A 27,203-nucleotide genomic window follows, 5' to 3' on the forward strand; every position below is an offset into this window, starting at 1 on the left:
TACGTCAATGGTTTTGTTTATTAATAGTAACAGTAAACAATAAGCTTAAAGCATGTTTAAATGTTACGCTTACAATTTAAACCATATGCATACCATAGAAAAAGACAACAATTGTAAAATTGTATGAAAAAAAAGCCTTGTTAAGACTTGTTAGGTTTTATCAAACAGGCATCCTCATGATCGAAATGAAAGGCTGAACAGTATTACAGTTTTAAAGTTGTCTCTTAATTTAGGCCATCAGTTTGTACTGTCAGAGTGACTCTGGGTTGTGATGGGCTGCGTTTTCTCTGCGGAGGGATGGCAGGAAGAACTTGAATGTTTCGTAAAGGTTCTCCAGTCAGTGACGTCGGGAAGCAGCCGAGCGGCTGGCTTTGGGGAACGCCGGCTCGGTGCAGTTTGGATGCATATGGAGGTGGAAGTACAGCCAGACCCGCTCCTAAAGAAGATTTCGACTTCTTCACTCCCTGAGAGACCTGGTCAGGTGGCAAGGAAACTGTGGACCACATGAAAGCTGGTTTTGTTAAACCGAAGATGCAAGACAAATGCAGCCCTAAACAATATCATATTTTGTGCAATCTCAAAAAAATCTGAGGATATGAGGACTGAACTTACACCTGTGAGTGCAGTGGTCCCGGATGGGAGCAAGACTGTTTCGTGTGAGAGCAGATTCTCTGACCCTCAGAGGTAAAAGATGATTCTGAGCTGCTCAGAGAAGACGACACAAAATTATAAATTTTACAAGTAAACATTTCACAGAGTAATTCACTGATATATATCTGGATGATTCTACAATTAGGGACACTTGACTATTTAACATCTTAAAAAATTAAACATTAAATTATGATACAATTTAAACAAATAATGTTTCATATGTTAACACTTGCAATTGTTGTAATAATCTTTTGATGCGGCTTAAAGAATTGGACTAATTTCACATACCAAAGCACATGTAAAGTATTCGATTACACTGTGACTGTTACAGACACGCCAGGTTCCACCTCCATCCAATCAAAGCGCATGCCCTCACCTGAGTACTGAACACTTCCACCTGACCCTCATCAACATTCAATCACCTCTGCACTACAAATACCACACACACGCACTCAGTCAGCATCCGGTATCGTTCACAACAAGGTCTTACCTTTATGCTAACTCTAAGGACTAACTCTATCTCTACTTACCTCTCTCCAGCGATCTCCAGAAGTTCCCAGTTATCTCCCTGCGTGTGTGTGGTACACCTCCCTCCTTTGACGTTTCTACCCCTCTACTATGGATCCATTCATCACAGCCTTCCTCCACAACACTTTACCCAGCACTACCCTCTTGTGCCTGAATAAAACTGTCTTTCTGTTATCCTCAGCCTCCTGTGGTATTCCGTAACAGTGACCAGCAGTGTGTTATTAATTTTTACACTTCATATGCTTTAATTGTAACATATTGTAACTGTCACGTTCGGTGTTACAGCAAACACGGAGAGGGAACCAATTGCAGGTAAGTCCTTTATTTAAGGGGTAATCCAAAGGGGTAAACAGTCCAGGCAGGGTCAAAACCAGAATATCCAAACATAACATAAACAAGACACGAAGACAAGGTAAGGGCAAGGCAGGGCAAGGCAAGGCAAGGCAAGGCAAGAAGCGACTGACATGAATTAACATCAACATTAAACAAGGACTCCGTAACACAGACTCAGACAGACCGGGTATAAATACACAGAAGGATAATGAGGGAACAGGAGACAGGTGGGGAACAATCAATTACTAAACAGGAGGAAGGTGACCAAATAAGAAACCCATAAGGATATCATGTGGCGCCCCCCAGGGCGGAGCAGAAGACCACCACAGCCGTGTGGTCAAGGCGGAAGCCCCCCAGGGCAGAGCAGAAGACCACCACAGCCATATGGTCAGGACCAGAGCCCCCCAAGGCGGAGCAGACCTCCGTGCGGCTGGACCAACGGGACGACGAAACTCTGGTAATTCCCTGGTGTCCTTACTGGACTCCAGAAGATTGGTGCTGGCCTGACACTGCTCATGAAGATCATTGGTGTCTTGAATTTGCTCATGAAGATCAGAGGTGACTTGCCTTTGTTCATGAAGATCAGAGGAGACTTGCCTTTGTTCATGAAGATCAGAGGTGACTTGCCTTTGTTCATGAAGATCAGAGGTGACTTGCCTTTGTTCATGAAGATCAGAGGTGACTTGCCTTTGTTCATGAAGATCAGAGGTGACTTGCCTTTGTTCATGAAGATCAGAGGTGACTTGACTCAGTCCTTGAAGATCAGAGGTGACTTGACTCAGTCCTTGAAGATCACCGGTGACTTGACTCAGTCCTTGAAGATCACCGGTGACTTGACTCAGTCCTTGAAGATCACCGGTGACTTGACTGAGTCCTTGAAGATCACCGGTGACTTGACTCAGTCCTTGAAGATCACCGGTGACTTGACTCAGTCCTTGAAGATCACCGGTGACTAGCCCTGACTCTGGAGGATCACCGGTGACTAGCCCTGACTCTGGAGGATCAGCGGTGACTAGCCCTGACTCTGGAGGATCAGCGGTGACTAGCCCTGACTCTGGAGGATCAGCGGTGACTAGCCCTGACTCTGGAGGATCAGCGGTGACTAGCCCTGACTCTGGAGGATCAGCGGTGACTAGCCCTGACTCTGGAGGATCAGCGGTGACTAGCCCTGACTCTGGAGGATCAGCGGTGACTAGCCCTGACTCTGGAGGATCAGCGGTGACTAGCCCTGACTCTGGAGGATCAGCGGTGACTAGCCCTGACTCTGGAGGATCAGCGGTGACTAGCCCTGACTCTGGAGGATCAGCGGTGACTAGCCCTGACTCTGGAGGATCAGCGGTGACTAGCCCTGACTCTGGAGAGTTCACTGGCACCTAGCCCTGACTCTGGAGAGTTCACTGGCACCTAGCCCTGACTCTGGAGAGTTCACTGGCACCTAGCCCTGACTCTGGAGAGTTCACTGGCACCTAGCCCTGACTCTGGAGAGTTCACTGGCACCTAGCCCTGACTCTGGAGAGTTCACTGGCACCTAGCCCTGACTCTGGAGAGTTCACTGGCACCTAGCCCTGACTCTGGAGAGTTCACTGGCACCTAGCCCTGACTCTGGAGAGTTCACTGGCACCTAGCCCTGACTCTGGAGAGTTCACTGGCACCTAGCCCTGACTCTGGAGAGTTCACTGGCACCTAGCCCTGACTCTGGAGAGTTCACTGGCACCTAGCCCTGACTCTGGAGAGTTCACTGGCACCTAGCCCTGACTCTGGAGAGTTCACTGGCACCTAGCCCTGACTCTGGAGAGTTCACTGGCACCTAGCCCTGACTCTGGAGAGTTCACTGGCACCTAGCCCTGACTCTGGAGAGTTCACTGGCACCTAGCCCTGACTCTGGAGAGTTCACTGGCACCTAGCCCTGACTCTGGAGAGTTCACTGGCACCTAGCCCTGACTCTGGAGAGTTCACTGGCACCTGACTCGACTCTGGAGAGTTCACTGGCACCTGACTCGACTCTGGAGAGTTCACTGGCACCTGACTCGACTCTGGAGAGTTCACTGGCACCTGACTCGACTCTGGAGAGTTCACTGGCACCTGACTCGACTCTGGAGGGTCAACTGGAACCTGATTAGACTCCGGAGGGTCAGCTGAGACTCTCATCCTGTGCAGCGGCGCTGGGCAAGCAGCCATCTTGGGCCATGACTCTGGACAGGCGGCCATCTTATACTGTGGTGCTGGGCTGGCGGCCATCTGGGGTTGTGGCGCTGGACTGGCGGCCATCTTGTACTGTGGCGCTGGACCGGTGGCCAATTTGGGCATTGGCGCTGGGTTAGCAGCCATCTTGTGCTGTGGCGCTGGACTGACGGCCATCTTGTGCTGTGGCGCTGGACTGACGGCCATCTGGTGCTGTGGCGCTGGACTGACGGCCATCTGGTGCTGTGGCGCTAGGCTGACGGCCATCTGGTGCTGTGGCGCTGAACCGGTGGCCAATTTGGGCATTGGCGCTGGGCTGGCAGCCATCTTGGGCTGTGGCGCTGGAACGGTGGCCAATTTGGGCATTGGCGCTGGGTTAACAGCCATCTTGTGCTGTGGCGCTTGGCTGGTAGCCCCCTTGTGCTGTGGAGCTAGGTTGGCGGTCATCTTGGGCTGTGGCGCTAGGCTGGCGGCCATCTTGGGTTGTGGCGCTGGACTGGCGGCCATCTTGTACTGTGGCGCTGGACCAGTGGCCAATTTGGGCATTGGCGCTGGGTCAGCGGCCATCTTGTGCTGTGGCGCTTGGCTGGTTGCCATCATGGGCAGTGCTGCTGGGCTGACGACCACCCCGCCGGAAGAGACAGGAGTGGCTGGGGCATCCCACCGAAGCCGATGCTGCAGGTAGCGCACGAATTCCCAGAATTCCAGTGTCTCTAACTGAGCCATCTCCTCCTGAGACACTAGATCATCCAGCCCGCCATTGAAATAGTCTTTGAGGGCCGCATCGTTGTAGCCCATGCCCTCGGCCAGGGACCAGAACACCTGAGCCAGGGCACCCACTTCATTTCCCTCTTGGCATCTTGGCTGGGGAACGGAAAAACTACATACCGCTGGATCCTAGAATGACGGAGTCCTTCTGTCACGTTCGGTGTTACAGCAAACACGGAGAGATAACCAATTGCAGGTAAGTCCTTTATTTAAGGGGTAATCCAAAGGGGTAAACAGTCCAGGCAGGGTCAAAACCAGAATATCCAAACATAACATAAACAAGACACGAAGACAAGGTAAGGGCAAGGCAAGAAGCGATGGACATGAATTAACATCAACATTAAACAAGGACTCCGTAACACAGACTCAGACAGACCGGGTATAAATACACAGAAGGATAATGAGGGAACAGGAGACAGGTGGGGAACAATCAATTACTAAACAGGAGGAAAGTGACCAAATAAGGGAACAGGAAGTGATAAGGAGACAGACACCGTGAGAAAGGAGGACACCTAGTGGAAACCCAGGGAACACAACCCAGACACTGTGACAGTAACTACACAGATGTGTATGGTAATTGGGTTACAGTTTATTTTAAAGTGTCCTGAATATCAGTGTCAGAATATTCTGCAGTTAACTTTAACCATGTTCCATGTTTTCAAGACAACAGAAGTAATTATTAAATAACATGTAAAGATGTACTTAAGTCGCATTTAAAACTGCATTTTATGCTAAATAAGTGTCAGAAAACAGTACATTGCACTTAAGTCCAAATAAGTGAAATTCTGCCTAAAAACTAGGCAAAAGTAACAGATGCGGTAAACAGTACAGAGCCATTTGCCATTATAATAACTGTACAGTCTTTTAAAACTAAAGCTAAAATTAGTAAAGAGACTAAAATAAGCCTAGGAGTCACACATGTTGACCTAAACAAAGAATCCCCTACCAATCCTGAGTATCTCACCTGGGTCACTTCTCTGTATGTATGGCGTGTGATTTGAGCACAGCATGTCTAAAGGGCTTGAGGATCCATGCAGCAGCTTGTCAAGCAGCCGTTCAGATGGACTTGAGATCCATGCTTTGTGAGTAAGTATCTGACTGGATCCGGCAGCTTTTTGATCCTTACTTTTGCCATCAAACAGGTCATGCTCACTCTTGCTCTTCTGCGACCTGTGCGCTAAATGTCCTGCCACATGACCTCTGCTGGTCCTGTGGGCCAAAGTCTGAGAGTTTAGCAGCAGGGACTTCCCTAGACTGATTGGAGGAAGACTCTGTGTGCGTATGGGTGGGAGGCTTTGGAGGTCCTTGCTTTGGAGGTCCTTGCTGTCCTCAGCGAGGTGGACTTTCTCAGACTCATTATTTTGTTTTCTGACAGCAGAGCTGTTTTCGCTCTCATCTCTGGGTTCAGTGACGCATTCGAACATAGTGATGATGTCATCTACCTCAGACGACTCTTTTTTCAGATGACATTCTTGACTCAAGTCTGTCTGCTGAGAAGGATGCAGTTCTTTCTTCTTCTTACTGAAGATGTGGTTCAGCATGCGAAATTTTCCCTCTTTGCGTAAGGAAGAGTCACTGTTTTGAGAATGCAGTGGCCTGTTCGAGTCAGACCTGTGAAAAGTATTGCCATCTTTAGTTCTGAAAAACACTTTATGGGAATTCTTCCAGCATTTTACATCTATACATTTTATATCATCCTTCTGCTCAAAATACCTGGAGGAGTGGGACTTGTCATACACTCAAAACATTACATATATTAAAATATTAATTTAAGTAGCTGATACTTCAAGTGTGCAAACAAGTGAAAATAATAATAACAATATTATAAAAAAAATAATTAGTATTTAAAGAAAACAGTATTTATAAATTAGGAAAAGCTAAATGTGATGTAGCAAAAACAGACGTAGCAGTGCAGAATGTATAAAAAAGAATGCTATGTAAACATTTTGTGAGAGTGCCCGTCATGGCCACCAGAGGGCACTCCAAACTGGACTTCAAATATCCATTGAACTCCATTTCCCATTCACCCTGCACCTGCCACTCTTCCTACAACCACATACACACATACATACACACACACACACAGGAGGCATTTCTCAATGTCATGGATTCTTCCTTGGCAGGACTGGTCCTTCCAAGTCACTTCCTTCAGAGGCTAGGCAAGGCTCCTCTTTAGCATTCGGAGAACACGTAAATGGAACAGGCTAGCAAGTGTACGTCATTGCGTCATTACGGCAACCAAGCTAACAATTGTTAAATGAGAGGTCCTGTTCAGTTAGCCATCAATAACGTAATTTGTATTTGTATAAGTTATAATATCAATACAGTGGTAATTTGTACTGGCATTTAAACGTTAAACTTTACTTATATTTACTACAGTTATAACAAATATTTGGTAACGTAAATATACTTACATTACAAAGCATATTGCCCCGTTAATGCTCCGACTCCGCTAACATCCGACATTTTTGGAATTTTTTGAACAAGATAGCAAAGCTGCACGCATAGGATTGTGGGTGATTTGAGAGTGCAAAGAGTGCGAAGGTTACATGTATGTATCCTTTCCTGTATATGGGATATTTTTCAAACAAAGGACTCAGTCCTTGGTTGAAATTCCAAGGATCCTCGACATTGGAACAATCCTTCGACGGATGTCGATGACATAGGATCCTTGAAATTCTGGCTTCTGAGGATCCTTCCTTGACATTGAGAAACGCCTACACACACACACACACACAGTGTCTATTGCAGTACATTTCCCACAAGCCCCATCCTTGCACTCTGATTACTCCCAGCTGCAGCTCATTGGATTTTAGTATTTAAGCTGCCAGCTTTCTTGTGTTCATTGTGAGATCTTGTTTTACTACTGTTTACTTGCTGATTTAGTCTGTCTCCCATTTACGATTACTGCTGCCAGCCTACTGGATTATTGCTTGTTTATTGGACTGTGATTCTCTCTACTTGATACCCTGACATTCTGCCTGTGCACTGACTGTCCTTCTCTGCTGTGTTCACTGTCATTGACCCCTGCCTGTACGACCACGATGTTTCTTATTAAAAGCTTGCAAATGGATTCCATGTCCTGTGATAACTCCTTCCTTACACATATTAGTTTGAAATGTATTTAAAAACTGCATGCATGGGCATTATTTTAAGCCTATGTTTTATTTCCAATACCTGTTTGAGATGGTTAACTGAAGACTCGCTCTAACCAGATCATTTGAATCAGTTAGTTGTTTACTGCAGACTCACATTAACCAGATCATTTGAATCAGCTTGTTCACGAATCAGACACCGCTATCGTATCTCGATGTGGGTGGTGATTTCTTCAGTTAGCTGATTCAGGCTGGGAGGGGATCTTTATTTATTTCTGCCCCACAGCTTCTGCACTTGTAAGTCACTGCTTCGGTGAGCCTAATGAAAAACTGGTGTTTTATGTATTGAACTCCCCATTCCCCAAACAGTTCAAAACAGATACCTATTTTATCATCTACCTTCAAGATCTTGCAATGGGCAAGGTAATTCATGAAACTGCACTTGTGCGATGCTTACTATCTTGTCTGGATCATGAAGGGGGAAGTGTGAGAAGTGTTCCCCAAGGACCCAGTCGTTACCATTCACGAGGACCATCATTTCAGTGGAGAGTATCAACATGGTTTCTCTCCAGCTTACCCTACTTTCAGATTTGGCTCTGTCCCTACAACTGGGGATTCTCCATTTGTCTTGTAGGTCCACAAATTATTCTTAACAAGTGGTGTTTGTGTGATGGTCTGGGGATGTTTTGATAAAAATGTTTTGCTGAAATTCCTTCACAGTGGTGTGTAACTCTACTAAAGGGAGGTGTTTGGTTATTACTGCTAATTGGGGAGCCAGTTATTGACTCTAAGGGGCGTTGCTTCTTTATAAACTTTGCAATATTTTCTTTGCTTAGATTTTTATCATTGCTTTATTTGAATACAGTCAGGTAGCTTTCTTCCAGTGGTCTTCTTCTGCCTAGTCTGCCTTTGAGACTCTTAGGGCCTACTTTACTTTGGCTCTTGTCTTGAGGAGGACTAACCCAGTTCATTGAGGAGGTGGATGTGTTGGATGTGGGAGTTGGGAAAGTTGTTTCCAGACATCTCTGGAGGATAGTAAGGTGCACCGATGTGCTTTCTTCTCCCAACACCTGTACTCCAGGGAGTGGTCCAGATGGATATGGCTGAGTAGGGCAACTGGTTAAAGGGCTTTGTGTTGTCTTATCATCTTCTTCTTTATGTTGTGTCTTCTTTCTCTTATGTTTCTTATGTTTCTCTAGTCTAGTCCAGTCAAGTTTGAGTTGTGCTTTGTTATGTCTAGTGTCTAGTCCCCTCTTTGTACTCTTTTTGAACTTGCCAAATAAAGCAGCTTCGGTAGATCCTCATGTTAGCCTGCAATTAAAAGAGCTTGATCTCACATTATAGAAGCAGGAGCATGAGACACAGCTGCTTTGTCTGAGATCTTGAATTCCAAGCAGATCGAGACATTAAGTTGCTTAAGCTTGAGTTAGAAGCAAACTGTAAGTAGTCAACCGATACCTGTACCTTGTTCTAGACCACCTTCCTCTATTGATAGCTTTGTGTCTAAATCTGAATTTGATGTTGGTATGTCAAATTAGTACTGCCCTTTCATAAATCAGAAGTAGACTCTTATTTTATTGCTTTTGAGCATGTTGCTGCAAGGTTGTATTGGCTGAAAGATGTGGGCTTTGCTGCTGCAGTCTAATCTCATTGGCAAACCACAAGAAGAGCCAATTGAGGAGTCACTGGACAATAACACTGTGAAAGCAGTCATGTTGAGAGCATATTAATTGGTGCTGGAGACAAATCGTGTTCAAAGAAAGCCAAACAAAATTATGTTGAATACGCCAGAGTAAATAAAACGCTTTTTGAAAAGTGGTGTCTTTCCAGTAAGATTACCACTTATGAAGAATTGTGAGAATTGGTCTTACTGGAAGATTTTTTGCACCAGAAAACATTGTCGTTCATTAAAAATGAACAAGAAGTGTCAAAACCTTCTTATGCAGCTGTGCTTACTGGTGAATATGCACTTTTCCTATAATCCCTTCATTTTGCCCTTCTCTGATGTTTCATATACTGGCGTGAATGTCCTTTGTTATTTGTATCGAGATGGGGTGGATTAGTGTTCTGTTACACACTATTAACTTGAAGTCTGACATTGTTACGGGCTTGGTCCAGCTGGGTGTGTGTAAAAAGTTCCCCATAGACAATGTCAGCCTCAAACTGGGAAATGTCCTTGCCTATGGTAATGTTTTTCCCAGTCCAATAAATGTAAGCAAGCCAGTAGTTTGAAATTTGCCTGATCTCTCTGCGATGCTTCTTCTAGCTTTTCCAGCATGTGCTGTTGCGCGGTCCAAGTCAATAAAAATTCAAGATGTTGTTGATCTATCTCATTCTTTCTTGACTGTGCAACCTAAACCAGTTGAGTCCAAGTCATATGTTGAGAATGAAATGGTGCCTAAGAATGACTCCCAGCTGAACTTCCTTAGTGGGTAAGGACCATTTGGCTGCTGCCCAGAAGTTAGACCCTACAATTGAGAACTTCATCAGTGACAGTCGCAAGCTCTTAATGGCAAGGATAGGATGCTTTTGAGATGATGGGGTTCTGAAGCACAGGTGGGGGCCAAAATCTTCAGATGGAAATGATTTTAAATGGTATTTCATGAAAGTGAGGTGACGAGTTCTAGTTTACTCATGAGGTGGATGTTTTTTTTTTTACCTTTATTTAACCAGGAAAGTCCCATTGAGGTTAAAAACCTCTTTTTCAAGGGAGTCCTGGCCAAGAGGCAGCAAAAACACAGTCAATTACATTTATAAAAGTTATACAATACAAATAATTAAAAACATTTACAATTTAAACAGGTCATTTCAGATTCTCTCAATATGGACTTAAAAGCATTAAAGGAAATAAGTTCAGATGATTTCAAGTCTTTTTGCAAAAAGTTCCATGCAGAAGAAGCGGAGTAGACAAAAGCCCTTTTTCCAAGTTCTGTACGGGCAAATGGAACAAAGAGCAGCAAGTGATCATTTGATCACAATGAATAAGAACCAACACTTCTCCATGTGATTAAAGTACAGATGTAGGATGGCAAAAGACCAAGCATGGTCTTATAGATAAAAGTATGCCAGTGCCCTGATCTCCTGTTGGACAAAGATGGCCATCCCACTCTGGAATATTATTTACAATGATAGGTCAAGTTTTTACAATTCGTAATAAATCTCAGAGACGCATGATAAACAGTGTCAATCTTATACAGACATTGTGCTGAAGCGGTCCTATACACCAGGTCTCCATAATCTAAGACAGATAAAAATGTTGCAGTGACTAGCTGCTTTTTTGCTTTAAAAGAAAAACAAAATTTATTTCGAAAGAAAAAGGACAGTTTAAGTTTGAGTTTCTTCACAAGGTTGTCTATATGAGGCTTAAAAGTGAGAGCATCATCAAGCCAGATACCAAGGTACTTATAAGAATGAACCACCTCTATGAAACTTCCATTCAAAGTGAACACAGGAGGAGGAGCTTGAGAGACCTTCTTAGTATTACTAAACAGCATCAGTTTGGTCTTATCAGCATTGAGAACCAGTTTAAGCTGCATAAGCGTACGTTGAACCACATCAAAAGCTTTCTGAAAAGACTCAACCGCTTTAGCTGGGGACGATCCAAAACAATAAATAATCGTGTCATCAGCATAGAAATGCATATTAGCATCCGACACATTGTGGCCTAGTTCATTTATATACATAATAAACAAGAGAGGACCTAATATTGAGCCTTGTGGCACCCCCTTGTGGACCTTCACTAATGCAGAACATAGACCAACACATTTAATGCATTGAGTCCTGTTACTCAGATAATTCATGAACCAGGAAACTATACAATCAGACAATCCCAGACAAAGAAGCCTTTGCTTTAAAACAGGATGGTCCACTGTGTGTTATCCCTTAAGATTGATACGGAATTGATCAGTAATCTCTCAGTTTGTAATTATCTGTGGGTGGCCTGATTAGTTTTCGTGACAGGACTCCTGCCTGCGGGTGTCGCTGTTGGACAGTGTTTTCTCTACTTCCTGTTGGCCTTCTGTAGCAAATCGTAGCTCCGTGTAGCTGTTTTTATTTTATTTTTTCTCTAGAATATTTATCTTACTATCACTCTCTGTTTTTTAAAGTGGTAAAATATAACTTAATTCACACCATATTTCTGATATTATCGATCAATCTTATCAGATTAACTTTGATCGTTCACTTTTATTTTATATCCGTGAGTGCAGTGCACCTGCAAAGCGTTAGCACTCGTTAGCTTGTCATTAGCGTTTTCATTCGAACCCATCGCTGTTTTTCTTTTCTCCTCTCCTCTCTCTCGCTCCAGTTTTTCACAAGTTCATCAAACAACCGCAGTAAGAATTTTCATCAAGCGCGGTGAGTAATGGCTTCTCCTGTTATTGTTACTTGCACCTCTTGCCACATGTACAGTTTATATATCTGTCGCTGATAAGGGATTCACATGTGATAAATGCAGGGAAATAGTTAGGCTGACAGAGAAGATTTCAGAATTAGAGACACGCATCCAAACTTTAATTGAGGACAGTAAGAATGTTAGGGCTCTAGATACAGCTTTGGATGCGTCTAGCTCAGGGATTCCTGTACATTGTTCGGTTCCGGAAACAGAGCCCCTGTAGCAGGGCAACTGGGTGACGGTAAGGCAGCGTAGTCGTGGGTCAAAACACCGCTCTTCTGTTCCGATCAAAACATTAAACAGGTTCTCCCCACTCAGTGATGCACCCACTGAGAAACCTGATGAAAGTGCTCTAGTTATTGGTGATTCTATTGTACGGAACGTGAATATAGAGACACCAGCCACCATAGTCAAATGTTTACCGGGAGCCAGAGCGCCTGACATCTTGGCAAATTTAAAAGTGCTGGCTAATGCTAAACGTAAATACAGTTAGATTGTTATTCATGCCGGCGCTAATGATGTTTGACTTCGCCAGTCGGAGATCACTAAAAATAACATTAAAGAGGTGTGTGAACTTGCAAACACGATGTCAGACACTGTAATATGCTCTGGTCCCCTCCCTGCTTACCGTGGTGATGAGATGCATAGCAGATTGTCATCACTCAATGGCTGGATGTCTAAGTGGTGCCCACAGAATAACATAGGTTTCATAGACAATTGGACGAGTTTTTGGGGCAGACCTGACCTGTTTAAAAGAGATGGCCTTCATCCCTCCTGGGGTGGCGCCACTCTTCTCTCTAGAAATATGGCAAATAGTCTTAGTGTTTATACTTGACTAACTGGGGCCCAGGTCAGGAAGCAGACAGACTGGCTAAACCGACCGTCTGCTAGCTGCCTCCCGTCACAGAGGTCAGTTAATTCTCAGCACATAGAGACTTTTTCACCTAGATATCACACTATAGAGACTGTGTCTGTTCCCCGAACTAGAAAATACAAAAAACGTCCAAACCAAGTTAAGATTAACAATTTAATTAAGGTTCAACAAATAAAAAACAATATGGATAAACAAATGATAAAGCTTGGCTTATTGAATATCAGATCCCTTTCTACGAAAACACTTTTTGTAAATAATATGATCACTGATCATAATATAGATGTACTCTGTTTGACTGAAACCTGGCTAAAACCTGATGATTACATTATTTTAAATGAGTCCACCCGCCAAGATCACTGTTATAAACATGAGCCGCGTCTAAAAGGCAAAGGTGGAGGTGTTGCTTCAATTTATAACAACGTTATCAGGATTTCTCAGAGGGCAGGCTTCAAGTATAACTCGTTTGAAGTAATGGTGCTTCATATAACATTATCCAGAGAAACAAATGTTAATGATAAATCCCCTGTTACGTTTGTACTGGCTACTGTATACAGGCCACCAGGGCACCATACAGACTTTATTAAAGAGCTTGGTGATTTTACATCCGAGTTAGTTCTGGCTGCAGATAAAGTTTTAATAGTTGGTGATTTTAATATCCATGTTGATAATGAAAAAGATGCATTGGGATCAGCATTTATAGACATTCTGAACTCTATTGGTGTTAGACAACACGTTTCAGGACCTACTCATTGTCGAAATCATACTCTAGATGATAGTGTTGAAATTATTCAGCCAAGTGATGATATCTCAGATCATTATTTAGTTCTGTGCAAACTTCATATAGTCAAAACTGTAAATTCTACTTCTTCTTACAAGTATGGAAGAACCATCACTTCTACCACAAAAGACTGCTTTTTAAATTATCTTCCTGATGTAACCAAAAAAATTCTGAGCATATCCAAAACCTCAGAACAACTTGATGATGTAACAGAAACTATGGACTCTCTCTTTTCTAGCACTTTAAATAAAGTTGCTCCTTTACGCTTAAGGAAGGTTAAGGAAAACAGTTTGACACCATGGTATAATGAGCATACTCGCACCCTAAAGAGAGCAGCCCGAAAAATGGAGCGCAGCTGGAGGAAAACAAAACTAGAGGTATTTCGTATTGCTTGGCGGGAAAGTAACATATCCTACAGAAAAGCATTAAAAACTGCTAGATCCGATTACTTTTCTTATATTTTAGAAGAAAACAAACATAACCCCAGGTATTTATTCAATACAGGTGGCTAAATTAACGAAAAATAAAGCCTCAACAAGTGTTGACATTTCCCAACACCACAGCAGTAATGACTTTATGAACTACTTTACTTCTAAAATCAATACTATTAGAGATAAAATTGCAGCCATTCAGCAGTCAGCTACAGTATCACATCAGACAGTGCACTATAGACCCCCTGAGGAACAGTTCCACTCATTCTCTACCATAGGAGAGGAAGAATTGTATAAACTTGTTAAATCATCTAAACCAACAACATGTATGTTGGTGGTGCTAGCGCAGTGGATAAGACACATGTCTTTGGTGTGAGAGACCCGGGTTCGAATCCACTGTGAGACATCAATGTGTCCCTGAGCAAGACACTTAACCCCTAGTTGCTCCAGAGGTGTGCGACCTCTGACATATGTGGCAATTGTAAGTCGCTTTGGATAAAAGCGTCAGCTAAGTGAATAAATGTAAATGTAAATGTATGTTAGACCCTATACCATCTAAGCTCCTAAAAGAGGTGCTTCCAGAAGTCATAGATCCTCTTCTGACTATTATTAATTCCTCATTGTCATTAGGATATGTCCCCAAAACCTTCAAACTGGCTGTTATTAAGCCTCTCATCAAAAAACCACAACTTGACCCCAAAGAACTAGTTAATTATAGACCAATCTCGAATCTCCCTTTTCTGTCCAAGATACTAGAAAAGGTGGTATCCTCACAATTATATTCCTTCTTAGAGAAAAATAGTATATGTGAGGATTTCCAGTCAGGATTTAGACCGTATCATAGTACTAAGACTGCTCTCCTTAGAGTTACAAATGATCTGCTCTTATCATCTGATCGTGGGTGTATCTCTTTATTAGTTTTATTGGATCTTAGTACTGCATTTGACACAATTGGTGTTAGCTTTCACTGTTATGCTGATGATACTCAGCTCTATATTTCTTTGCGGCCCGGTGAAACACAGGAATTTGAAAAACTAATGGATTGCATAGTCGATATAAAAAACTGGATGACGAGTAATTTCTTACTGCTAAATTCTGAAAAAACAGAGGTGTTAATTATAGGACCTAAAAACTCCGCTTGTAATAACCTAGAACACTGTCTAAGACTTGATGGTTGCTCTGTCAATTCTTTGTCATCAGTTAGGAACCTAGGTGTGCTATTTGATCGCAATCTTTCCTTAGAAAGCCACGTTTCTAGCATTTTTCCATCTCAAAAATATATCTAAATTACGGCCTATGCTCTCAGTTTCAAATGCAGAAATGTTAATCCATGCATTTATGACCTCAAGGTTAGATTATTGTAATGCTTTATTGGGTGGTTGTTCTGCACGCTTAGTAAACAAACTACAGCTAGTCCAAAATGCAGCAGCAAGAGTTCTTACTAGAACCAGGAAGTATGACCATATTAGCCCAGTCCTGTCAACACTGCACTGGCTCCCTATCAAACATCATATAGATTTTAAAATATTGCTTATTACTTATAAAGCCCTGAATGGTTTAGCACCTCAGTATTTGAATGAGCTCCTTTTACATTATAATCCTCTACGTCCGCTACGTTCTCAAAACTTGATCATTTGATAATACCTAGAATATCAAAATCAACTACGGGCGGCAGATCCTTTTCCTATTTGGCACCTAAACTCTGGAATAACCTACCTAACATTGTTCGGGAGGCAGAGACACTCTTGCAGTTTAAATCTAGATTAAAGACCCATCTCTTTAACCTGGCATACACATAACATACTAATATGCTTTTAATATCCAAATCCGTTAAAGGATTTTTAGGCTGCATTAATTAGGTAAACCGGAACCGGAAACACTTCCCATAACACCCTATGTACTTGCTACATCATTAGAAGAATGGCATCTACGCTAATATTTGTCTGTTTCTCTCTTATTCCGAGGTCACCGTGGCCACCAGATCCAGTCTGTGTCCAGATCAGAGGGTCACTGCAGTCACCCGGATCCAGTACGTATCCAGATCAGATGGTGGATCAGCACCTAGAAAGGACCTCTACTGCCCTGAAAGACAGCGGAGACCAGGACAACTAGAGCCCCAGATACAGATCCCCTGTAAAGACCTTGTCCCAGAGGAGCACCAGGACAAGACCACAGGAAACAGATGATTCTTCTGCACAATCTGACTTTGCTGCAGCCTGGAATTGAACTACTGGTTTCGTCTGGTCAGAGGAGAACTGGCCCCCCAACTGAGCCTGGTTTCTCCCAAGGTTTTTTTCTCCATTCTGTCAATAAATGCACAGACACTATTTAACTGAACAGAGATGACATAACTGAATCCAATGATGAACTGCCTTTAACTATCATTTTGCATTATTGACACTGTTTTCCTAATGAATGTTGTTCAGTTGCTTTGACGCAATGTATTTTGTTTAAAGCGCTATATAAATAAAGGTGAGTTTGACTTTGACTTTGACATTGTGTCAAAAGCTTTTTACAGATCAAGAAAAAGTGATGCACAGAATTGCTTTCTATCAAGAGCGACAAGTATGTCATTAATTACTTTTGTAACAGCAGTGATGGTACTGTGCTTTTTCCTGAAGCCTGACTGCAGTTTAGAAAGGAGTTAATTTGAGTATAAAAACTCTTTTATTTGGTCTGAAACAAGGGATTCTAAAATTTTTGACAAAACACACAAATTAGATATAGGCAGATAGTTAGTTAAAACTGCTGGATCCCCTCCTTTAAACAAGGGAGTAACAAAAGCTGACTTCCAAACTGATGGTATTTCATTGTTTTGAATTGACAGATTAAAAAGAATTGTAAGGGGCTCTGCAACAAAATCAGCCGCCTTTTTCAAAAAGTAAGGCTCTATTAAATCTGGTCCAGGAGGTTTTCTGTGATCTAACGCTTTAAGAGCGCCATGTACCTGCTGCACAGTAAAAGAAACAAAATTGAAAGGCTCTCCAGAAAACACTGAGGAGTATGTGCATGGAGTGACAGCGACTACTCCTGTCGACTCGGACAGAGAACCAACTGATACAAAATGCTCATTAAAGCAATTTAAGACATCAACTCTGTCATAGACTGGGAGAGAGTTTTTTAAGACAAATTTTGGGAGGGCTTCATTACTTTTATTCACAGAAAGAGACTTGATGACTTTCCAAAATTTCTGTGGATTATTGAGGTTTTCACTTGTGACTAATAAATAATATTCTGATTTAGCCTTTTTGATAAGAGAGGTACATTTATTTCTTAGTTGTCTGAAAATGGACCAGTCAGTGGCAGAATCACCATTTCTAGCTTTAGCCCATTCCACATTTCGCTGATGGATAATGTCTGACAACTCTGGAGAAAACCAAGGGTTTTCCCGTCCCTTCACTCTGTGCTTTGTCCAAGGAGCATGTTTATTTACAATTTTCTCAAAACTCTCCTTAAAAAGTGTCCAGGCAAACTCAACGTCAGGCAACAGGCCTAGCTGTCCCCAGTTAATCAAAGATAGATAATGATGATAGGCTTGTTCATTAAAGTTTTTCAAATTCCTCTTTCTAATAATTTGCGATTTACATTTGGGTATTTTACTGCCTCTCGAAGTAGCAATAACACAATGATCACTCAGATCATTACAAAAGACACCCATGGATAAAAATTTATGAGGGACATTTGTTAGAATCAAGTCGATTAAAGTAGATTTTTCTGGATTTTTGAGATTAGGCCTTGTAGGTACTGTACATTTACCAACTGGCTAAGACTGACAGAATCACAGAAAGATTTAAATTAATCAGAAACAACATTTAGCCAGTCCCAATTCAAGTCCCCGGCCAGTAAAAGTTCCCTATAGTTTATCTGGACAAAAGAAGCTTTAAAGATGATAAAGCCTCCCTGGAGGCCGATGGAGGTCTATAACACCCCACAACTGTTATTGAAAGGGACTTAAATATTTCAACATTTAAGGCCAAAAACTCCATTTACTTACAGAGAGACTCAGACAGAACAACTGATGCACCAAATCTTGACCTAACATAGATAGCTTCGCCACCACCTTTCTTCGGTCTGTCACTGCGAAAAACATTATACCCACGCACATTTATATCCTCATTAGTAATTGTTTTCGTCAACCATGTTTCCGAAATTATCGCTATGTCTGCATCTGTAGATTCAATCCAAATTCTAACCATGTCCATTTTGGGTAGTAAACTGCGAACATTAAGATGAACAAATTTAAGTCCAGGCATTGATTTAAATTCAGCAGGGGTCAAGACACATTGCAAACAGGGGCCAGGATTGGGCTGCACATTTCCAGATAAAAGTAGGAGTAGTGTAATAATCAATCTGCATTTCACAGTATATTTTGAAGCAGGCCTATCATATGCTGAAACCAGGCAATGCCTGTCATTAATTGAGAAAGACAAATTATACAAAGCAAAAAAATTTTGCAGTTTAGGCAAATCCCAATACAGATCCATCCAGAAGTCCAGGTTCCAACAAAAGTGTAATGGTTCCTGGTGCATGTCAATACTGGTTTTTGTGCCACTATAGTAGGTATCCTGTATGCCCACCATATTATTAAAACAACTCACCCTAGGATCAGTGCCCGGTTTCAAGTTCCAAGTGAGCAACAGGGATAAGAAAATTAAGAAAAATGCTATCGTCATTAATTTACTAATAGTAAAGTTGACTAATAACAGTACCAGTTTATCTTGTAGAGTATGGCCCAGCTTCCACAGTGATGTTGCAGGCTTAGGCTTGTTAACCCAAGCTCCAGGAGAATGTAGCAGGCCAGGCCCGTTAGCCTAGCCTCCAGGATGATGGGTGAGACTCAGGCTGGTTTGCCCAAACTGCAGGAGAATGAAGCAGGCCAGGCCCGCTAGCCTAGCTCCAGGAGTATGTAGCAGGCTCAGGCTGGTTAGCCCAAGCTCCAAGAGAATGTAGCAGGCTCAGGCTGGTTTGCCCAAGCTCGAATGAGGATGTAGCAAGCTCAGGCTGGTTAGCCCAAGCTCCAAGAAGATGAAGCAGGCTCAATGCTGGTTAGCCCAAGCTCCAAGAGGATATACCAGGCTCAGGCTGGTTAGCCCAAGCTCCAGGAGAATATAGCAGGCTCAGGCTGGTTAGCCCAAGCTCCAAGAGGATATACCAGGCTCAGGCTGGTTAGCCCAAGCTCCAGGAGAATATAGCAGGCTCAGGCCCATTTGCCTAGCTCTGTTTAGCCTGGGCTAATAGGATCAGTTGGATCAGCCTCAGGTTAGCAAAGTTAGCTCAGAGCAGAGGTATAGTGTCATTTTTAAACTCATAGTAGTCCACAATCTTCTTAAAAGTTCAAGATGAAATTTCCATATAAACGACTTGTACAACTTAAAAACTACAACTTAAAAGGAGTAAAATACTATGAAATCCATTTAAATGGAATCAGTCCAGAGAGAGACACTGAGCAGACCTTAGATAGCTGCCATCTTGGATTCTCTTATTAAAAATGTTGTTCATGTTTTCTCCTGTTTTTGGTTAGAGAGGGAGTAAGGTAAGACTTTTGTTGTTTATTTTGAATTTTGTGAGTTTAGGAAGTAAGTTAGACCTTTTTTACTTGTTATTTTTGCCTGGTCCCCTTTTGAAGGTTTATTTGCTCCCCTCTTTGTACTCCTTTTGAACTTGACAAATAAATCATCTTCTCGAGTATTACAAAAATTTGTGTGATTTTTGTGGAGTGCGGTGACAGAAAAGAAAAGCCCCTGAATGTCTGTCAAGAGTTATTTTTTTCCTTTCTTTCTTTTTTTCATAAGTTTCTGTGTAACCACCTCCCTGACCTTAGTCTAGGGAGGCATGCAACAAATGCCCCTATCACCATCGGCCCGGTCCTGTTCAGTCCTGGTGCTCATTCTCGCTTTCCATCTCTGCCCTGTTTTTGGTCTGCTCTATCTGCTTATGACGTCCTGCAGTTCTCTCAACATTACACTTGCCTAGACATTTGGAGAGGTTGTCTTAATCACTGGACTGTTGTCCTGGCTCTCAACCCTTGGTTGATTTTTAGACTCTAATTCATTTCCACTCCACCCAGCTTTCAGCTTTTATTCTGCCCCTATGACTGGCAGTGTTTGGAATAACGGCGTTTAAAAGAACGGCGTTAGGTAACGACGATATTTTTTCAGTAACGGGGTAATTTAACTAATTACTTTTCCCGTCGTTACAACACCGTTAACATTACTGAACGTTAAATGCGGTGCGTTACTATGCATTGATTTAATAAACTATGCAATCCGAACGCACCCCTGACTCACAGCGAGTGAGCAGGTGGGTTAATAACGAGATAAGCGATTATGATTGGCTAAGGCAGAGTCATGTGTTTCATGGTAGCCAATCAGAGCCAGTGTTTTTACACACATGCAGGCACACGCGCCAGCGGCGCCAAACACACACACACGCAACAGTTACACGAAGATTTGCAGCAGCAGCAGAAATGGCGAGTCAGGAGCAATCCGATGAAAAGTTGGCATTTTCAAGGTGGAGATATAAGCACTACTTCAAATTCATTGTAGTCAAAGGCAAGAACGTGCATGTAATGTGTACATGTAATGTGTGACACACGCATCTACAAAGCTAGTGGCCAAAAACACTTTTCTTACAAAGATAATACTTGAAGTACAACTCTTGCTGTCTGTAGACGTGCAATAAATATCGAAAGTTATGTACGAACACCTGTCTGTTCTACTCATTTCAACTGACTTGTGAAAACTGCAAAAAAAAAAAATTCTTTGAAAAATAGCAATTTTTTTTACAGTAACGCAAATAGTTACTTTCCCTGGTAACGAGTTACTTTTATTATAGAGTAATTCAGTTACTAACCCAGTTACTTTTTGGAACAAGTAGTGATTTACTATAACTAATTACTTTTTAAAAGTAACGTTCCCAACAGTGATGACTGGGGATCTGCCTTCCTATTCAAACAACGAGTGATGTTTGTGTGATGGTCTGGGGATGTTTTGTTAAAAATGTTTTACAGAAACTCCTCCAGAGTACTGTGAAACTCCACTACAGGAGGCTTTTGGATTTATTTATTACTGGTAATGTTGGGTAGCCTTACTCTGATGGGACATTGCTTCTTTAAAAAAGTCATGGATATGTCAGTATTTACCTGACAAAAGTGACAACTAAAATACAGTTTTTTGATTTCCAACAAACCTGTTTTCAGTGGAGAGGAGTTTGATGCTGGCAGTATGGCCGCAGTACATGGCGTATGTGAGTGGCGTATTCTCATTAATATCTCGAGGGTTGGGCTCCACTCCCAGCTCCAACAATACCTGAACACAGTCATCTTTCCCTGCTGCAGCGGCCCAATGAAGAGGGGTGCTGACAGAAAAACAGAGAGTATGTTGTATAATGAGAAACAAACATGAACACACATAGTTTAGTAATGCATACAGTGTGAGTAAATTAATTTCTGTTGCGCACTAGTTTTGTCCTAGTTGACCCTCGACTTAAATATCACACAACATGTACCGTTCATCCACATCTAAAGCTTGCAGGTTAGTCTCAGGAACACGAGACAGTTCATAGATGATGTCACTGAAGCCCGCAGCGGCTGCAATGTGAACACAGGTCTTCCCGTTCTCATCATCGTAATTGATCACAGAGGATCCCAGGTGATGGTCGAGAATGAGAGAACACATTAACCGGCTGCCGCTCTGCCAAAGAGTTGAAAACAATGAGACATATAAATAAATAACCAATTACATATATTAACCATTTTTTTTATTAATTTTTAAAGACATAAATTGTATTACTTGATGAAACATGACAACCTACCTGTAATTGTAAATATAATTATTTTTAAAACATAGATGTAGACAGATTATTTCTTAAAACAGGGTAAGAAATAGTACACTAAATAATGAAAATACAATTACTTGTAGTAAGTACAAGTACAATTACTGTAATAGACAAAGATAACATGTAAGCGGTGCTGGGAATGGGTGTCTTAATTCATGTGGAAGTCTGTAGAGCTTTCACAGCACATAAATGTGTCTTGACCCCTCTGTTACAGTAAACAAAGATAGTAGAGATAGTAGAGAAAAACAGTAGAGACAAAGATAGACTGTTGGTAGATGGATAGAAACTCGGTAGTCCGAGAAAAAGGTGTGACTTTTTAATTGAACAGACATTAGCAGAGTCATTACAGAAGTGTACTTAGTGTAGAATATGTTGTATGTAAGAAAACTGAAGTAGCGCTTTAGATTAATTACGTATTTGTTTATGACTTCTTGTACCTGCACAGCCCAGTGTAGAGCTGTTTTGAAGTCTTTGTCCACAAGTGTGGGGTCTGCTCCTTTCTGCAGCAGGGCCTGCACATGCTCCGGTCGGTTATGGAAAGAAGCCCAATGAAGAGCTGTCATTCCCTGCCAATTACAATCAGAGCGTTACACAGCTGCACCCTACCAAGTATCTATAACTGTCACTTCCTTCAGCAGGGTTGAAAAATTCCAGCAATTTTTAAAGTAGGAAACTCTACACTTGGATATATATGGAAATGAACAGGAATCCATGGTAATAAGCAAGACATTTGCAAAATTACAGGAAACATAAATTGGGTTACATTGGGAAAAAAAAACCTTGCATCATAAACTTGGTTAAGACAAGCAGATTTAATGCAAACTGCACTGCAATGCAGATGAATTTCTACCGTGTGCATTCCTCAATCAGTTGTACAGATAACTTCTAGAATCTAGGACTATTGAAGTCACATTACTGCATTTGAGCCCAAAGATTGCATTCAATCAAGTAATTTTAGATGATATTACTATAGGGTAAATACATTTAGTCTATGGTATTAAAGTTTAACTAGCAAACACTAAATCAAAATGTGTCTATACAGTAGCCAGTAGCCTAAATCAGATATGTTAAATGTAAGCTAGCTAACACCATTTCGCTAACAATTTAAGACGCTATGCTAGCTAGCTCAACTGTGATGCTGTTTCACCTTCTAGCCAGTTTTCTGTTACCATACAACTTCAACAAGTTCTACTCACAAATGAATCAAAGAAAAAAATATCTTCTTTTTTTTTGTTTTACAAATGTATTAGTATGCATGTCTGCTTATGACCAAACAAAAAACTTTTGTTTTCTATTTATGTTTGTGTATGATACAGTTTGTATAAATCGCCACAAATATCCAATGAAAATCCAATCAATAATCTTATTTCCAAAATTCCCAAACTTAACCACAATTTTGAAACCACAATATCCATGACAACTACATGTGCACATTCAATACTTTTAAGTGCACTTTTCTTTCTTAAAGGGTTTCTCAAAACTGAAACTCCTCTGCTCTGACTCACCTCATTGTCTTGATGATTGATTTCACACAGTGTTGACTGCTGTAGCAGCACAGCCATGAGCCTTCATCAAACAAACATGATTATTACTCTATAAACACTGCGTACACCATTTTGCATGTCCATAACATGAAACAGATAATCAACAGGGACAAAAAAAAATTGTATGTGTACAAAATGAGAGGGATTGATCTTTTTTTTACCCATTTTTTCTCCCTTTTTTCCCCTTTTTGCATTGATGAATCATGGAATGTGTATCAGGAATGTAAATAGGGTCGGGTTTTGTTTTCATGTTGACTGTAACAACATATCTTACTATTTTATGTTGACTCAACAACACTTTTAGGAATCGTCTAATTGTCATCTTGTCAAATGTAAGTGTTCTGGACAGTTAGAAGAAGGAAACGCCACTGAACTGTATCTGTTGTTGTTGTTGTTTACACAGCTTGATGCACAGGAAAATACTACTGGAGTACTCACTACTTTTTGTTTCATTATCCTATTTGGGAAAACCAATTCTGTTTATGTTCCTCGGTACCTGAAGTCAGTTTCGGCAGTAGCAGCATGAATTGGCAAGCGTCCGTTCTTATCGGGAATGTTCTGTTTTGCACCGTTGCGAAGCAAACACACACAGCCTTCAAGCCAGCCCTGCAGAGGATAAAACCATCAGATCAAACTATGGGACAAGTCATTCAAAAACCTAAACAAGCATAATTCAGTCAAAGCTAGGAAGGTGACTGCAAATTTGTACATGATGCATGGTTCCTACAGAATTTTTAAAGGAATGCAGCTCATCAGTGACCCTCGGAGAGTTTCTTTACCAGGTATGTGGCTAGAGAGAGGGACGTCCGTCCACAGGCGTCTTGTGTATTGATAGAGCCTCCCATCTTCAGCAGCAGTTTGACCGTATCCACCTGCCTCCCAGACACAGCATGCATCAGCGGTGTGGAGCCTGTCATCAAGACATTCACAGTCAGCTCTCATTCAGATTCACATAAAGGCCAGCTCTACTGTAGTCTGTTTATGATGGCAGCTCATTTCTGTTTCAGATTTGTTGAATGTGTGATTAGCATGACATTGATTATAGGTACTTTTTTAAATGCCTGTTCATTAGCTTTCTTTCCAATGCAAAACTAGAGGTTTGGATGGCTAGAGTTGTGCATGGCACAGCAAAACATCCCACCCTTAATCAGATTTTGGTTTCTAAATATTGCTCCATGTTGTTCAGTTGCTTTGACGCAATGTATTTTGTTTAAAGCGCTATATAAATAAAAGTGACTTTTACTTTGACTTTGACTCCAATGTAAAGCACATCTCTTCTCAACATGCTGCATCATTTGATGTATTACTTATGTGATGTGAATATCATAAACAAGAAAAAAAGAAAAAAAGAAGCAGACTTTAGCATACTTTAAAGAGATTCTTGTGTGTGAAATGTATATAATGTTAATTCCAATGAAATGAAAATGTAAAATCTGTAAAATCAAGCATCTTTATATCTTTATATATATATACAAGGACGTGTGCATTTATAACCCTGTTGTCTTAAAAAAATAAGGTTAAAATGTACAAGCATTAATGTAAAACTATAATATACTTGAAACTTGTGTATTATGTTTTTCTATACATTTAGTTTTTTAATGTTTGTTTAAAATATTAATTTTAAGTGTAATATTGAATAGCAGTTAAAATTCCAATCAAATTCTTCACATATTTTAGTATGTCATCTTAATTTTGTTAGTCAACACATCAAAATAAGTACTTCTTTAAAACATGACAAATTATTATTAAAACAATTATTTAAAATTAAAGGAATAGTTGACCCCTAAAAAGCTAATTTGCTCATCCTCAGAACATCCAAGATGTAGATGAGTTTGTTTCTTCATCAGGTTTGGAGAAATGTAGCGCTGCATCAGTGTCACAGCAATGGATGCTCTGCAGTGAATGGGTGCCGTCAGAATAAGAGTCCAAACAACTGATAAAAACATCACAATAATCCACAGGTAATCCAAAATAGAATATAAAATTTCTTTCAGTGTCCACTAATATCCAAATATTTGTTTAGAAATGCTTTGGACTCTTTTGGCTTATAAACAGTGCTTGATCTGTGCAGATTTCTCTCCCTATTCAGACAAGACAACATTTGTTTTATTGTCATTTGTTGTGATGTTTTTATCAGCTGTTTGGACTCATTCTGACAGCACCCATTCACTGCAGAGCAAGTGATGCAATGCTACATTTCTCCAAATCTGTTCATTTAAAGAAACAAACTCATTTTGGAAAGTGTACTTAAGTATCTTAAGAAATAAAGTCATGAAAATGTACTCACTTAAGAACACTGTTAATGTCCACCATTAAGTGGACATTAATTAATATTATATATAATCTGCAAGTGCAGGTACCTTTTACATGCACTTTGAAGTTTACCTGAAGTACACATTCACTAGTTAAGCGCACATCATTTTCACAAAGGTACAGCTAGTGTCATAGTGAGTTTCATGTAGAGTCTAAAAGTGCAGTACGCTGTTAAAACACCTTCACTGTCACAGCACTCGAGGATGGACGGGTCCTCTCGTATCGTGGCCGTCAGCGTGTTCACATCTCCGTTTGCTGCTGCCTGGTACACCACATTCAGATCAACCTCCTCCGCAGCTTCTGAGAGGAAATTAATCAAAAGGACCAATCAGTCTGCTGGTGTAAGCTAAGGCATGTTTGTTGATCATTTGTTATGTCAGGTTTTCGAAGAATAAAGGCAAGAGGTCAGTGTCATAAGAGTCTTTAGTCTTGCTTATCATTGACTTGTCAGCTTCAGATTAATCAACAATCATCATTCTTTCAATGCATACTAACTGAAATGAAGATGTGATTCCTCATAAATTAACAGGTCAAGAGGAGAAGTTCTCTTATTTCGCCAGTGTTTCTCTTAGATGAGAATGTGTCTTTGTTTAGAGATCTCAATCAAAACCTCATTAGAGGTCTGCAATCAAAATGATCTGAGCATTTAGTCTTCAATACTCTCAGACTACTCTGTGCCAACAATTGGATGCTTTGAATTAATTAACTGATGAGGAGATAGGAAAACAACTTGATGAGATTAAATATGCCACTGAGAGAATCCTTCTGGCTTGAGCCACCACTGAGAAATCAGATGTTCCTTTGGGTTATATACACAGACTGTATAAGGTTATTGTCTGGGGTGTGTGTGTGTGGGGGGGGGGGGGTGATCTGCTGACAGAGCTGCCGTCACAGAGCTCACCGACTACAACTGAACCCCCCGAATTGATCACGAAACACTGTGATTGTGACCCTCACTCCATGTGATACAAATCATCATAGTGCTCTTCATTCTGGCGGGTTACTGGAACACAAACAGATGGCATCCCTCACATCACACAAGCAAATGATGCTACGGCAAAGCCCGCTGATAAGCATTACCATGGCAACAGTGTAAGCGGCGCTAACCGTGTGTGTGTGTGTGTGTGTGTGTGTGTGTGTGTGTGTGTGTGTAGTGCAGTGTTTTATACCTTTATGCTGCTCAAATACAGATGACGAGTTGAACTCCATAACAGATCAGACGGACGCAGTCTTCAGAGAAGTGCCTCCGGTGCCCGTGGCATGATGTCTGTCCGCTCCGCTCCGGTTCCACGACGAGGACTCAGACTCGCAGGGAAACGAAGAAAGAACGGGAGCGCGCCGGACACGGGGAAGCGGAGAGAGAAGCGCGGCGGAGGCCGGAGAGGCAGGTGTCAGCATCAGGTCCTGGAGGAGGATGCTCTGTGTGATGTGACGGGAAACACACTGCGCATGTGCAGAAGCTGCTCTTCACAGCCTGC

At 41.5% G+C, this 27,203-nt stretch overlaps 1 protein-coding gene across 2 annotated transcripts; it reads right to left on the reverse strand.

The window, feature by feature from the left end:
* Positions 1-27,203, reverse strand: LOC132115798 (ankyrin repeat domain-containing protein 55-like). Of its 2 annotated transcripts, none has more exons than XM_059524200.1 (11): positions 26,895-27,203; positions 25,906-26,022; positions 24,192-24,322; positions 23,909-24,018; positions 23,374-23,434; positions 22,306-22,434; positions 21,539-21,723; positions 21,221-21,388; positions 5,426-6,072; positions 613-702; positions 1-493 (listed from the first exon to the last, which is right to left on the reverse strand). In XM_059524200.1, exons 1-11 carry the CDS (start codon positions 26,932-26,934, stop codon positions 225-227), a joined length of 1,947 nt encoding a protein of 648 aa, XP_059380183.1. In that variant the 5' UTR covers positions 26,935-27,203; the 3' UTR covers positions 1-224. The 2 variants fall into 2 exon arrangements, with proteins under 2 accessions (XP_059380183.1, XP_059380182.1); XM_059524199.1 differs by having other exon boundaries at positions 25,906-26,025.

This window comes from Carassius carassius, chromosome 35 (genome assembly GCF_963082965.1).
Source record: "Carassius carassius chromosome 35, fCarCar2.1, whole genome shotgun sequence".
Lineage (NCBI taxonomy): Eukaryota > Metazoa > Chordata > Actinopteri > Cypriniformes > Cyprinidae > Carassius > Carassius carassius.